This window comes from Gymnoscopelus microlampas (assembly GCF_963454915.1).
Source record: "Gymnoscopelus microlampas genome assembly, chromosome: 10".
Taxonomy (NCBI): Eukaryota; Metazoa; Chordata; class Actinopteri; order Myctophiformes; family Myctophidae; genus Gymnoscopelus; species Gymnoscopelus microlampas.
Window position 1 is genome coordinate 1,269,538 of NC_139947.1, and position 15,538 is coordinate 1,285,075.

General features: G+C 39.8%; 1 protein-coding gene across 1 annotated transcript; it reads left to right on the forward strand.

Moving 5' to 3' along the window:
* The first annotated feature begins 1,831 nt into the window (after window positions 1-1,831).
* Window positions 1,832-15,289, forward strand: LOC311053294 (uncharacterized protein). Its single transcript, XM_084068755.1, has 13 exons — window positions 1,832-1,921; window positions 2,392-2,778; window positions 5,655-6,110; window positions 6,883-7,335; window positions 7,648-7,911; window positions 8,043-8,294; window positions 8,560-8,739; window positions 10,432-10,692; window positions 11,355-11,496; window positions 12,103-12,260; window positions 13,263-13,532; window positions 14,101-14,184; window positions 15,042-15,289. Exons 2-13 carry the CDS (start codon window positions 2,429-2,431, stop codon window positions 15,106-15,108), a joined length of 2,937 nt encoding a protein of 978 aa, XP_083924881.1. The 5' UTR covers window positions 1,832-1,921; window positions 2,392-2,428; the 3' UTR covers window positions 15,109-15,289.
* The last annotated feature ends 249 nt before the right edge of the window (window positions 15,290-15,538 follow it).

Genomic DNA, 15,538 nt, shown 5'->3' on the forward strand with positions numbered 1-15,538 from the left:
AGAACATTGAAAACATATTTTCTTTGGCAATGGCTGCTTTTCAGGCAACTCAAGAAAGATCTGTACATTTAACAGCACAGTCTTCTGAAGAAAGCTGTGTTCATTCAGCCTTCCTGAACACACTTAAAGTCCAAGTTGCACCTGCAGTACGGAAACCCCACTCTGCATTTCTCCACTATACCATACAGGAGTTTTTTGCAGGGTTGTGGTTTTTGAAGAATCCTGACAAAGTTACTGATATTCTGCAACAATGCTGCACTGAAGAGATGAAACACATGAAACATTTGATCCCTTTCTTGTGTGGTTTGTTTAGCGAGAAAATCCATGACAAGTATGAATGGCTGGCTCCAAATCAGCAGGTGAAGGGTTTATCTAAGTCTTTCATCAGAGACGTGATAAGCACATTTCTTTTGTCTCCACTAAACCAAGATCAGAGTGATACTGATGACAGCAACATACTGTTCCTATGCCAATGCTTGTATGAATCTCAGTCAACCGAGGGCTGTCTTCACATTCTGGACAAACTGGATTATTGTCTTGACTTGAGCAAAGAGGATCTTGATCATCACCATTATTGTGCTGTGTCTTATGTAATCAGTCAGTCCCAAGACAAGAAAATAAAGCTAACACTTGAGGACCCTGTGTCAGAACAAGGACTGGGATTAATACTTGGCTGTCTGAGAAATGTCCAATTGGATGGGTGAGCATTGTTTTGGATTGTCACTCTATATTTAGGTAGGTACCATACAGTAGCACTCATTATGTATTGCTTTGGCTATTATGCATTGCTTTAGCTAACGTAATGGTCCATTTGTTCACCACAAAAGCACAACATCTTTTTACGAGGTTTTATGGATTGGTCATGACTGCACCATTGTTGGTGCATGTAGTCCTGTGCGTAAACTGTCATTGAGAGCCAGGCCCAGATTTGAGATTTTCTATACGTATACCTGTGAGATACAAAATTAATAGAGATTGAGAGAGAACCTTAGGTTATTTACATGAGTGCGGTTTTCTGAAATATGAGTGCGGAATCTCACTGCATGACCCTCCTTTGGTAAGCCTATTTTTTATCATGAGCTGCGCCACATTGGTACCTTATGGGGGTGGCACCCCTTGATGGGAACAGCCCTGTTTGAAATAATGCTTTTGAGTTTACACCCGGAGGTTCTTAACCATATGTGAGATACCTGAGGTAACTCACATATGGGTAAGCGAGCACTCAGTTCTCTGAAATATAAGTGAGGTATCATACATCACTTATATTTCAGAGAACTGGGATCATGTAATGGGATAAATAACCTAAAGTTTTCTCTTAAAAAATACTTTTAGTTGTATATCTGCCTAGGGATATGTTAACAATTTTGTATGTTAAAGAGTGATTTACAGTTCAGATACTGTATAATAAAATGTTGTACATTTTGGTATTTTTAGCTACACATTATTACACTTTTGACTTTCATCAACACAGTATGTTTTAGGTCCATGGGTCAGTGTTTTAATGTTGATTCAGCATATTGTTCATACTCCACAGGTTTACTTCTCGAAATGAAACAGGACATAGATGTCTGATGAATCTGTGTGTGCAAGCAGCTCTCCATGAGAAGTTAAACACAAAAACAATAGAGGAAGTGTTTTCACTGTCTGGATATTACAGATGTGACTTCCTACTAGACCTGTACTCCCATGTCAAAGACTATGAGACTCAAACACACAAGAGTGTTCTTCCAGCTTTACAACCAGTTTACCAGTCAGCTCCTGAAGTCTGGTCCATAGACCTCTCAGAGAGAAAGGTCTCCCTCCTCCTAGAGGTGCTGACATTCCGACAGCAGAGGGGACCAGTGGAGCTGAGAGGCTGGTCTGATGAAGAGAATGAGGTCAAGATCTTCCTTCAGTGTCTACCCTACATCTCAAGTCTCAGGTGACTGATTATGTTGTATATTGAATAAGTTACCACATTTAAACTTGACTGTAACTCACAAGGTTATATGAAAATAGTTATGCTAACAAGAAATACTATTAATATGAGTTAAATTATAATAATACTTCTACCCCAAACTTTTAATTTGTCCATCAATTTCTCATCCCAGTTTGTCTTGTTCTTTCATGTGAAAAAACAAAACAACAAACAAAGAGCATATTGATGAATTGAAGAAAGTAAGGGTTCGGTATTAACTTACAGCAAAACTATGTCTATTTATACACTCCAACACAGCTCTCAGGGTATAATTCAAGTGTCTTGTATACAGGTTGCAAATTAGCGATGATAATTGCTACTGTACCAACGCCTAGTGCGGCACCCGTGCCAGGTGGAAGACCCAGAATGTTTTAGGGTCATAGATCATGTTTTTAATGTTGATTCATCATATTTGTTTTCTCCATAATCTTCAGGTTTAATTCTGAGAAACAAACTGGACACAGATTTCTGATGGATCTATGTGTGCAAGCAGCTCTCCATGACAGGTTAAACATAAAAAAAATAGAGGAAGTGTTTTTACTGTCTGGATATTACAAATGGGACTTCCTCCTAGACCTGTACTCCCATGTCAAAGACTATGAGACACAAACACACGAGAGTGTTCTTCCAGCTTTACAACCAGTTTACCAGTCAGCTCCTACAGTCTGGTCCATAGACCTCTCAGAGAGAAAGGTCTCCCTCCTCCTAGAGGTGCTGAAACTCCAACCAGAGAAGAAACCAGTAGAGCTGAGAGGCTGGTCAGATGAAGAGAATGAAGTGAAGAGTTTCCTTCAGTGTCTACCCTACATCTCACAACTCAGGTTAATGTCTTTTGTTGAATATTTGTCTGTATAAAACACACACACACACACGCACGCACGCACGCACGCACGCACGCACGCACGCGCACACGCGCACACACACACACACACACACACACACACACACACACACACACACACACACACACACACACACACACACACACACACACACGTCCTAATGATAATGAGGTATGATTAATGCAATTGTAATACAAAGTGTGACAAAAGATCGGACACCTTATTGGGAAATACTTCCCAGAAGGGAAGACTTACGTAACTTGGTACTACCCAATAGGTGACAGGCAGAGGAGTGACATTGACAGAGTTTGCCACTCCGATAATGCTTATCGCTCGTAGGGGTAAGCCTTATGACCTCTTCTCAGATCAAGGTACACAGTGCAAAGGAACAATCGCTGAGGTACATTTAGTCTTTAACGCCCTGAGACCTGATCTCAAAGCCTGCATAGCTATAGAAAAATACATTTCCACTTCAATCCCGCAATAGCTCCACATGGAGCCTGGGAAAGAGAAGTGCAATCCGTAAAGCCATTTCGGTAGCACTTGCTATGCATCCTATGTGTATAACGCATCATGAACATACTGTACTTACTGGCATTATAATCGGCTCATAACCCTGTATAATCAGATTTATGAGCTCATAAATACTCCTAATGCTATATAACAATAACCTTAAACACATTATAAGGCCTTTTATAATGACTTATAAGTATCAAGTGTTATAATACTTCATAATTGCTGCCAAATTGATAACAGTTGCTATGCATCCAAAATTAATTCTCATAGTTATAATCCATTATAATCAATTGATAATGCTTTATTATCACTGTTATAATGTGTCATAACCCTTATAATGCATTATACTATGGTTATAATTATTATAAGTGATCATTTGTTAATTTATGATCATTTTATAAGGCTTTATTATCACGTTTATAATGCCTTATTATCACTTATGAGGTGTTATACTGTGATTATATGTGAAGTTATTATAAAGTGAACATTTGTGACATTATGATCATTTTATAAGGTGTTATTATTGCATTTTTATCGCCTTTAAATCACTGTTATAATGCATTATAATTACTGTTATAATGCATTACACTATCATCATAAGTTATTATAAGTGGCTATTTGTTACTTTATGATCATTTAATAATGCTGTATAATAAAGTATAAAATGCCTTATACTCACTGTTATAACGCATTTTAATCACTGTTATAATACCTTATTATCACTTATAATGCATTATAACTGTGCTTATAATGCATTATAGCAGTGCTAATAAAGGATTGATTATAATGGATTATAACTATGAGAATACATTTTGGGTTGCATAGCAAGTGTTACCAAGTGGGTAGCAATTATTAAGTATTATAATACTTGACATTATAAGTCATTATAACATGCTGTATAGTGTGTTATGACTGCATTATACGTTGTTATGAATAGTAATCATCACGTGTTATAAGCATAATACAATGCATTTATACTTGAACGTATAAGTCATTATAACAAGCTTTATAATGTGTTATGGTTATGGTTATAAAGCATTATGATTATTTATGAGCTCTTATACATATGATTATACAGGGTTATGAGCAGATTATAATGCTTTATAAGTATGTTTATAATGCGTTATACACATGGGATGCATAGCAAGTGCTACCGACATTGCTCCGAACTACGTTAAGAAGCCAAACTGTACCAGAGGTAGTGTTATTGACCGTCATGATTGAGGTCAAAGTCATCCTCAATTCAAGACCCTCTGATGTTGCTGTTCTAGACCCAGTCACACCCAGCGCCTTGCTGATGGGGAGGCTGGACTCCTCATTGACGCAGGTAGCATCCCAAACTCTGAACTGCTCAGTCGCAGGAGGTGGACGCACTCTTAAATCCTAGCCAATCCATTTCCAAACTATTCACCGGCTCTGCAACCATGGCAGAAATGGCAGACAAAGAGCATATCACCATAGGAACTATGGAGCTGCTCCCACAGCTCAAAATAAGGATGCTAGGTTGAAAGTGGTTAATACAAAGAGCTGTGAATTGTATCCAGGATAGAAGCAAGGTGCAGAGAGAACAAGAGAAAGTATACATTATGCTATGCATTATACAACCAATAATAAGTGAGAATACAGTCAGAGAATACCTGAATCACATATGTTACCAATGTGATCTCCATATGATATTATATGTGTAAAGATAAATGACTGTTGAGTTGTGTGTTAACGCCTCAGAACAGTAGAGTGCACTAGTCCACAGAGAGTACAGAGTGTAAGTATTAAGACATATTACGTAATATGCATTTTTAGGCGCTGAGGTGGAACAGTGCATGGTAGTGCCTGCCCACCACCGTGTAGGCTGGGGGTTGGAATCCACCACGGTGCATCACCAAACTGTACCAGGATGCACCGTGGTGCATCCAACTTTGTCTATACGAGTGTCTACGAACACAATTAGCCCATGTTTGGGGAGGGAAGCCGGGCGGGTAGGGTGGTATTTGTCACTGCACATACTCCTACGGGCTGGGTCGGCACCTGTCAGCAGGGAGTTTTGGGCAGGAAGAGTAGGACGGAGGCTCTACGTCTTCCGGGTGGGGGCTCCTCACTGGCAGTTGAGTCAGTAGGATACAATAGCAATGACAACACACAAATGGGTGTGGGGAGCTTCTTATTTTGGGGGGCATACAACAAAATTGGGGGGGAAATAGGGGGAATATACATTTTGTAATTCCTTCATTGTCCATTGACTCTTTCACCTAAAATCTGATGGATAGTGTCCATAATTGTAAGGGTTCCATTTATGATAAGAGATCAATATTTTATGCTGATTTTCATTTGAACTGTTGCAGGTTCACTCATCAAAGGTCAGAACTGTCAAAACAATCCAAGTTCCTTGGGGAGCTCATCTGTGAAGCAGCAGAACGGGAAGAAGAAACGGGAGAGAAGTTTCTAGAATTGTTACCTTCTGTGTGTAATTACAAAACATTCCCCTTTATTGACTGGTATGATGACAATGATGTTTTGGATCACATGAAGTATCAATGTGATCTACTACTGGACCTATACTCCTATATGAAGATGTATGAAACTCAAACAGGCAGAAGTGTTCTTCCAGCATTACAACCAGTTTACCAGTCAGTTCCTGCAGTCTGGTTCATAGACCTCTCAGAGAGAAAGATCTCTCTGCTACAAGAGGTGCTGAAACTCCAACCAGAGAAGACACCAGTAGAGCTGACAGGCTGGTCATATGAAGAGAGTGAAGTGAGGATCTTCCTTCAGTGTCTACCCTACATCTCACAACTCAGGTTAGTGTGTTTTCTTTAGTCTACATCTACAAGCCATCAGATTATTCTAAAGATAATAAAGTTATTAATGCAGATGCATTACTATTGAACTGATTGTCAGATGTTTCACTTTGGGTGCACTGAATTTACAAGAGGCACATATAATGTTGTATTCTATTATAAAGAATTATAGCACAAAGAGATAGTATCCTTTCTTAACAACTTAAGCCCTATAAGTCATATTTTGTCGTAAGATGTTGTCAAGGGGTTGAAAATAGCCAATCGTCCAGCTCACAATATCATTGTGAGCATGTTGTGAGCCTGTAGATCAGCTATTTTCCTTATTTTTGAAAATGTTCAAAGTCCAGCTGCAGTAATTAACATTGGACTTTTAGGGACTTTTGACAACAAAAAAAATACTATTTACTATTCTTAATTTTATTTTATTACTATTCTCCTTTATTACCACGGATATGCCTGAAATGTGTGAAACATATTTTTAAGCGGTGCCAACCACTTCTAAGTGTGTGTGTAAGCGTGTGCGCGCGCGTGCGTGCGTGCGTGCGTGTCCGTCCGTCCGTCCGTCTGAGCACCAGATAAACAGCTGCAGCTGATTGCAACCAATTCAACTAATTAAGCACAAACAGGAGTCACAGTGCAACACATGCCCCACTTAAAGACATGGACATTGGACACACACACACACACACACACACACACACACACACACACACACACACACACACACACACACACACAGGCCGGTATTTAATCTTGGTTTTCCTTTGATCAGTTTCAGGTTCAATGACCAAAGGTCAGAGATGTCAAAACAATCCAAGTTCCTAGGGAAGCTCATCTGTAATGCAGCAAAATGGGAAAAAGAAACGGGTGAAAATATTCTGGAATTGTTCTATTCTGTGTGTAATTATGAAACGTTCCCCTTCACTGACTGGTATAATGACTGGGAGGACAACTCCAATCAATGTGATGTACTACTGGACCTATTCTCCTATGTGAAGAACTACGAGACGGAAACACGCAGGATAGTCCTTCCAGCATTACAACCAGTTTACCAGTCAGTTCCTGCAGTCTGGTTCATAGACCTCTCAGAGAGAAAGGTCTCCCTGCTCCAAGAGGTGCTGAAACTCCAACCAGAGAAGAAACCAGTAGAACTGAGAGGCTGGTCAGATGAAGAGAATGAAGTGAAGAGTTTCCTTCAGTGTCTACCCTACATCTCAAAACTCAGGTTAATATTTTACCATACCATTTGTCTACATATAAAAAGCTGTCCACCTTTTCTAAAGATAATGAGGTAGGATTACTGCACCTATATATGTATGAGTGAGTATTTGTCCCTAAATCTAAATTATACTGTTTTCATAGCTTATACTATTATTATTATTATAATACTAGAAAGGGTGTTATTATTGTAGGTTATTCTTCATAATAGTGTTGGAACTAAATACATGAAGTAAAGCCATGCAGTGCTGTCTCAATTATGTTCCTGTTACAATATTGCTGATCTGATATTTTCTTCCATAACTCATACATGTTTCAGATGTGATCCAGTTTTCTTCCAGCACACATGTGAAACCATCGCTGTTAGTTCCACAGAGGAGGTCGAACAGCTGGTCTCTCTCCTCCGTCTCCTTGATTTCACCCTGGTGCTGAGAGGACAGTTACGGCCAAACACCTGCAAGTCTGTGGGGGAAGTTCTGGACCTCTGTGGCTCTAGTGTGGATTTGGTCCTCACACCCAGAAAGATCTATCTCGAAGGAGTCTCGCTTCTTTTTAGACATGTAATACAAATAAAAAGTCTACGGTAGGTTATGTCTTTTAAATTATGTTAAGATCGTGGCTTTCCTAAAATCAAAATGTTATCTCTGAATCATTATATTAGGAGTAGGAATGCTCATAATTAAAAGCTTGTCTTTCTTCTCCCTTCATTTTCAGACTGTCCGCAAGCATGGTATTGCAACTTTTTCAATCGCTAAGAACTGGACATTTGCCCCGTCCAGTGGCTATCGAAGAGCTTTCTCTAAAGACCACAAAAAAAATGTCCGAGAGACTATTGTCCAGGGTTGTGAGTAAGGTGGCATTCCTGCTGAGACACTGGTCAGTCAGATGTTTGGACATGACCAAGTCCAACATCCATTCAAACCTCCTCCTTCCACTGTTGAGTCACCATGATCAACTGGCAATCAAGTAAGTCAGTTTTTTCGTCAGTGATAAAAAACCTCAACCCATTACAATCGGGAAAGCATCTGTGTCATTTTAAATTTTAGCTATATACTATATATATATATAGCACAGTCCTTGACATGAAAACTTTTGAGCACCACTGATATAGCAACATACGTTTTTCAGAAAACATTTTTAGAATCGGCCTCAGGTCTTAATGGGTTAAACAACCTTCATTCTAAACACGTTCATAACTTGGTCTTCATACTCTGATCCGTAATTCCATTAGACTGCGTCCAGAGGTTCAGCAGGAGCTGGCTGGTGTTGTGTTTACAGCTCAGGATGAGGACTTGACAAAGTCTTTCTTGGAGAAGGTTGGTGGGATCACTCTGGACCTGAAGAAGAACCGGATCCCAGAGAGAAGCGTCACATCCCTTGTACCCTTTCTGGACAGAGTTGTATTTAAACGGTCAGTTAAATCACTCAATTGAAATGTGTTTTGTTTCTAAATCAATGGTTCTCAAAGTGGGGTCCGGGGACCCCCTGGGGTTCCAGGGGGCTCCCAGTAAAATTGGTTAATCCAGCAGCAGAATCAGTTTAACCACTTTAACCCCTATATACACAAGCTCTGTGAAAACAGCAGATCTTTGTAGAGAAAGGTCCTTTTGCACACCTACTAGGACAGATGCGTAGGAGCAGGCAACATGGAAAAAGCTTAGTAGTAGGCTACAACGTTTCGGTCTAAATGATCTTCATCAGGTATCTCTAGCAGATCAGAAATAAAAATTGATATATTTTTTAAACATAAATCTTGTATGGTGGTCCCTGCTAGGGATGGAGCTCGAAACCCGAGCCCATTACAAACCCGGTCGTGAATTTATTGAGACCCGGGTATCAATAAGCTTTGGGCTTGTCGAGCCTGTTATCGGGTATAGCGGCCCACGACGTCATGTCCAAACGATAAAGACAAGAGGTGATCAAGAAATAAGTCTAATCACCCACGCTGACACAAACATGCCGGTCTAAAAAGTGTATTAATAACTGCCAACCAGCGCTGCCCAGGGAAACAAGGACAATGAATTTCATTGGCTCACTATTGGATACATCACCTTTTTAAGGAGGCCGGGTGGTTGCGTCGTTGTTGTGTTTATGTGTGCGGTGGAACAATATCGCTAAGAGTGAAACGCTAAAAATGTTCACTCGTCCTCTTCTACCCAAGGCATGCAGCCCATCATGGTAGCAGGTCTCCGTTGACAATATTAATAATCCAAGTGATAATAATCTGTTTGGGAAACTCTAAAATCTCCCTGCGAGTGACTGGTGTCGCCTAGCGTGACATATTCAATGTGCGACGTCTTCTCAGTCCATTGTTGCCGAAAATGGCAGATCTACAAACTCTCAACGTGGTGCGATCAAACGCAGTGTGAGCTTGTAGATCGGCTATGTTTGGTGTGTGACGCCGTCGCACGATGAAGTATAAATTACGCTTTTAAAGTGACGGTACACACATTAAACAGTTTCTTTAATATTATTTTCCAAAAGTAAATGATCACTTGCCTTCTGTCTGTTAGAAAAGTACTGTATTTAAAGGTCCTGGTGAAGTGATATTTTTGGGTTAAAACAAGAAAAATAGTCATTTTCTTTTCAGCTGAAGAGACATGGAGATTTTATAGTAATTATTACAGTACTATTCATAATATAAAGCCATTTAACACGTATTGCACATTAATGAATGGTTGTTTTAATGATAGGCAAAAATATTTTTAACTTTTGTCATTTAATTTTAGATGGTGGTCAGCCACAAACTCACAGTCAGTGGCCAATAAAAAAAATACCGGTTCTGTCCAGAATTTGTCGTCACAAAAAAGCCCGCATCAATAGGCAGGATCGATAAGGTGCTCATCATTATCAATACAAAATGACGAGCTCCATTCTTAGTCCCTGGCCGCCACAAAATATTTTCAGATGAGGGTCTGCAGACAATATAGTATTAATTTGCGGGTCCTTGACATGAAAATGTTAGAAAACCACTGTTACAAATGTACTGTAGGCTCTAATGTTTAACAATAATAATAATGATATCAAGCATATCTTGCACAGTCAGAGTGTTACTGTAATTGTATTTCAGCATTCTACTAACAATAACCCATGTTGTTTTCAGACCCACTCCCAGCTTTTCATTGTGTGCCATCAGAGAGACGTATACATGTCATTCCAGTGACTGGGTGCCAAGTTTATTGAGGTCATTAGAATATGCGATCAACCTGAACAACAGACAGCTGGACACAGTGGACTGTGAAGCTCTGCTCTTTACCCTCAAATACTGTGACAAAGTGACAGAACTCAGCCTGTTGTGGACCTCCATACCACCAGAGGCAATTGAGAACATCCTGTACTCTCTGGACAGAGTCTCTCGTCTCAGGCAAGTTGGATGTTACCAATTATTGAGAATAAACAGTGTGAAAATAAAGATGATCCTAAACGGGTGATTCAAGGCGTCTAGTTGCTTTGCATGGCTATTTATTTGCATATCATCGCTGTCGGGAGCAAACCTCCTACATCTGTTTTAGTACATTTTTATTTAATTTAATAAATCAGTGCAATAGGCTCTATTCACAGCAGCCATATTATCACTTCCTTCACAGGTGTTACCAATGATACTAATGAAGGCTCTGTTCCATTTAGTCTAGCACAGTGGTTTCCACGACCCCAAATGGACCCTTACGGGTCCATTTTGAGATTTGAGTTACAAATGTCGCTTAAAAAAAACAAAAAATGTGCACATTAATTCACGATTTTTCAAAAATAGCAGATCTACAAGCTCATAGCACGGTGCTGCGCTATGAACTTGTAGATCTGCTATTTTTTAATAGCCTAAGAAATCTAAAATGACACAGATGTGTTCCAGGTCTTAATGGGTTAAACCAACTTTGATGAGGCAGTGTTGTTTTTTTTTTTCCCTATTTTTATAAAATATTTCATATTTTGGACATAGTTGGTTTCTGCCCGACGACATAAGATAATGTTGTTAATAGTCGATGATTGAAGTGAAGATTCAATGTGTTGTGTTGTACTTCACACCAGTGTGGACAGGAGTGTGCTGCTGAGGTTCCTCCACTGCTGCACTACCTGTCAGACACAGCAGGGGGCAGCAGCAGCTCTGCTCAGAGCTCTACAGTACAGACTGGATATGTCCTGCTCCTCCTATGTGGACCTGTCAGAGCAGGTCAGTGGTGACAAGTAACTAAGTACATTTACTCAAGTACTGTACTTAAGTACAATGTCGAGGCGCTTTTACTTCAGTGGAGCATTTCCAATTTTCAATGCTTTTACTTCTACTCCACTACATCTCAGAGGCAAATATTCTACTTTTACTCCACTACGATGATTTGAAAACTTTAGTTAGCCTACTAGTTACTTACTGTAGATTTTGATAATTATTACAAAACATATATTAACCACTTCAGCCCCTATATGTACTTTGGCTCTTTGAAAATACCGGACTTTCACTTGTAGTGTATTTCTTCATTGAGGTATTGATACTTTTACTTAAAGGAGTAGTTCACCTTTAAGTAAAAAGGTGATTAATTAAACATCCCATGAAGCCTCGATTTCATGGAGATTTTTTTGTTTATGTCACTGAGCCAATAATGTCCTACTGACCATCCACGCTGTCATCAAATGATTGGCTCAGGAATGCGAAACAATCAAAAAAAAATCTCCATCAATTCAAGGCTTCGTGGGGTGTGTAATTGAAATAAAATAAGTACTTTTTGGGGTGAACGACTCCTTTGAGTAAAACATTTGAGTACTTTTTCCACCACTGGAGCAGGCGGAGGCCCTGCCTCTGACTGCCACACACTGCAGAGCCATCTCTACCGTCCTGGGACACAGCAGCAGTCAGGACACACAGCTCATCCTATCAGACTGTGAGGTAGAGGACAGTGGGCTGGACCAGTTGTTCCCTGTCCTCGACAGAGTCCATCTGAGGTGAGAAGGCATGCGGTGTAAAGCAACTTCAGTACATTTACTCAAGTACTGTACTTTTATGTCTTCTCTGACTATTTTGAGTTTCTTCTGAAACCTTGAGGGTCAAACGTGCAAATAGAAAAACAGCACTTTAATGACACAGTAAAATTATACCCCCCCCCCCTTCATTATCATAACACAACAGGTGTGGGCATGAGGAGGAGGAGGGACTAGGACAGGTGGGTGGTGCTAAGGTGGTGGAGGAGGTGCTAAGGTGAGAACCAGGTATAATGAACTGGAGGCGTGTCCACATAAAAACATAATTTTAACAATTTCTGTACATTTTTTAACCCTTCTTACACAAAAAAATCTAGGAGGACCTAGTATAACCATAATACCTGATGATTATGTTTGGGGGGGGGGGATCACTGAAAATCACGGCACCCCGTCTTCAAGTAAATTTTTAATTTAGACTTTTACTTGTAACAGAGTACTTCTACATTGCAGTATTGATACCTTTACTTAAGTAAAAAATTTGAGTACTTTTTCGACCACTGGAAGAAGGACACCACTTTGCTCGCTGCTGTTGCTTTTTCATCACTGGTCTTACTATGTGTTGACTTGCCCTCAATTGTTCGCAAAATAGTTTCAAGGTTTAGAAGAAGCTGGTTTACAGCCTCGTTAACCCATTAAGACCGGGAACGCATCTGTGTCATTTTTAGATTTGAGCTAAAAAAAACATTATTTTACACTTTGGCTATTCAAAAATAGCAGATCTACAAGCTCATAGTGCGGCACCGAGTGCCACACTATGAGCTTGTAGATCATCTTTTTTTTTTTAAATGATTCTTTTAAACTCAAATCTAGGGGTCCGTGGCCAAATACATATAATGTTGGCAATTATGAAAAAGTTTGAGAACCACTGATATAGCAATATACGTCGGGATTTAGAAGACATTTGTACAATCGGCTACAGGTCTTAATCGCAATGTTGTTCTCATCGTTATGTATTTCTTCTTCCAGATGCAGCAAATCCATCCTTCTCCAGCTCCTATCGCTGGTGTCCGAGGGCAGTGAAAGGAACACAGTGATGCGAGCAGGTTCCCTGGCTGGAGCCCTGGGTGGAGAGCTGGACCTCAGTGAGACCAGACTGGACGAGATGGCCTGTAGACGTCTGGCCCTGGTTCTGGAACACTCTGAGGGACTGACAGAACTGGACCTCAGCCACTGTCAACTCACTGACCAGCTACTGGACACTCTGTTCCCCCACCTGCACAAAGCACAAGTCCTGGAGTGAGTAGTGTTATAGAATGGACTGGTGTGCATGGGTAGATAGATAGATAGATAGATAGATAGATAGATAGATAGATAGATAGAATGTACATCTACTCAGTACTGTGCTTGAGTAAGGTGTCTGTACTTTACTTGATTACTTACATTTTGGTGTAATTATGACTTTCCCTCCGCTAAATTTCAAAGATAAATATACTTTTCTAAAGTACATTATGAATTAATCACTTATGTTCTATGACATATAATAGCAGATGTACAAGCTCACAACACATCACATCACAAAGATCACTTGCAAAATATTTGATAACATTTTCAATTAATCAATATTAAACAGAACATGTAGGCTACTTTGTAATTTATACCTTTTAATATTAAAGTATTTTAAAAAGCATGTACTTTTGAATACTTAAGTAATTGTAAAAGCAAATAGGACAGCACTTGCAACTCGGGTTGGGTAATATTTGACCAGGAGTATCTAAACTTTGAATCAAGTACTGCCATGGAGTACTTTGTCCACCATGGGTGCTAATGTATTCCTTTGTCCTTTCTCTTCCTTGTGTTGGTGTAGTCTGAGTCACAATCAGCTCACCGATGCTGCAACGGACAGATTAGTCCAGCTGCTCTCCATCAATACATCCATCCGAACTGCACGGTGAGTAGAGTCCACTTTTGTTTGAATGTGCATTATTACCTCTTTGACTGCCTAAGTAATAGTGTGCCACTGCTGCCAGCGAAACGACAATTTTACTGTACTAGCTTTGAAAAATCATGGAATATTCTCCGTGACCTCCGGAGATCGGCTCATTACACGCACGGGGTTGTCGTAGTATAGAGGGGGAAAAAATATCTCTGCTCGGGGTAATCCATTGCACAGCTGTGGCCATTTGAATGAGGCTTGTTTTTGCAGTAAAGCAAGAGGAGGAGCCGAGATATAGCAGAGATATAGCCATTTCCCCACAGGAAATAAACTGGAAGAAAACAAGCTTTTATTTTTTTTAATAACGTCAATTCCGGGTCTGTCGTCATCAGGCAGTGAAAGCATTATTCATAGGGTAGATAACAGCGCCATCTGGTGGAAAACCACTAAAAACAAAAACCCGTCCAAACTCGTCATTGGCAGGCTGCATCCATGGCAGGCAAAGACTTAATATAACTAGTCCATACCCGGCGTTGTGCAAAGCCAAACTATGCAGACTCTGGGGTTTTCCGCTCGGTACGCATAGTTTACATGTGGTGTGGTGTGGAGTGTGACAACCTGGGCAGTATTGCTTTGTTTTAAAAATATAAGGTTTTCTTTATTTCATTGAAAAAATCATATTTTGTTTTTTCATTTCCTGAAAAATGAACAATTTGGAGTTGGTTACTGCCCGACAGCAGAGATAGGCTATAATAAGATATAATAGGATAACTTTGTTCTCAGGAGTTTGGAGAACTCATTCATCAACATGGTTTACTACACACATCATACAGTACATAATTAAAACGTTTCACCCTTTGATGTCTTTCCAGACTCTTCAACAACTGCTTCATGGACAAAACCCCCTTCCTGAAAGACAAACGCTTTGACATGTGGTGAACCAATCAACAGCAGGCTTTGAAATGTGGTACACCAATTAACACCAGGCCTTAGAAAGTGGTGAACCAATCAACAGCAGGCTTCAAATGTGGTGAACCAATCAACAGCAGGCGTAGAGAAATGTGTCACAGAGCCCAAACCATGTTCTATAGTTTGTATCAAATGTGTTTAATAGACCAAATCACCACAACCCCCCACACATATCTCCTGGTAGATAACTGTTTGGCATTGGAGCAGTATTTTTCATTAACATTATTTTAGGAAGAACATTATTTTGTTCTAAATATCCACAGGTTGACAAATTAGACATAGCTAATGTTCTGATCCGTTTATTTTATATTGTGTAAATATTCATAGACGTCCATAGACATTCTACTCAGAAATACTGCGGCACACTTTTGTTTCCAAACATTCTGACCGGGTCTATAGG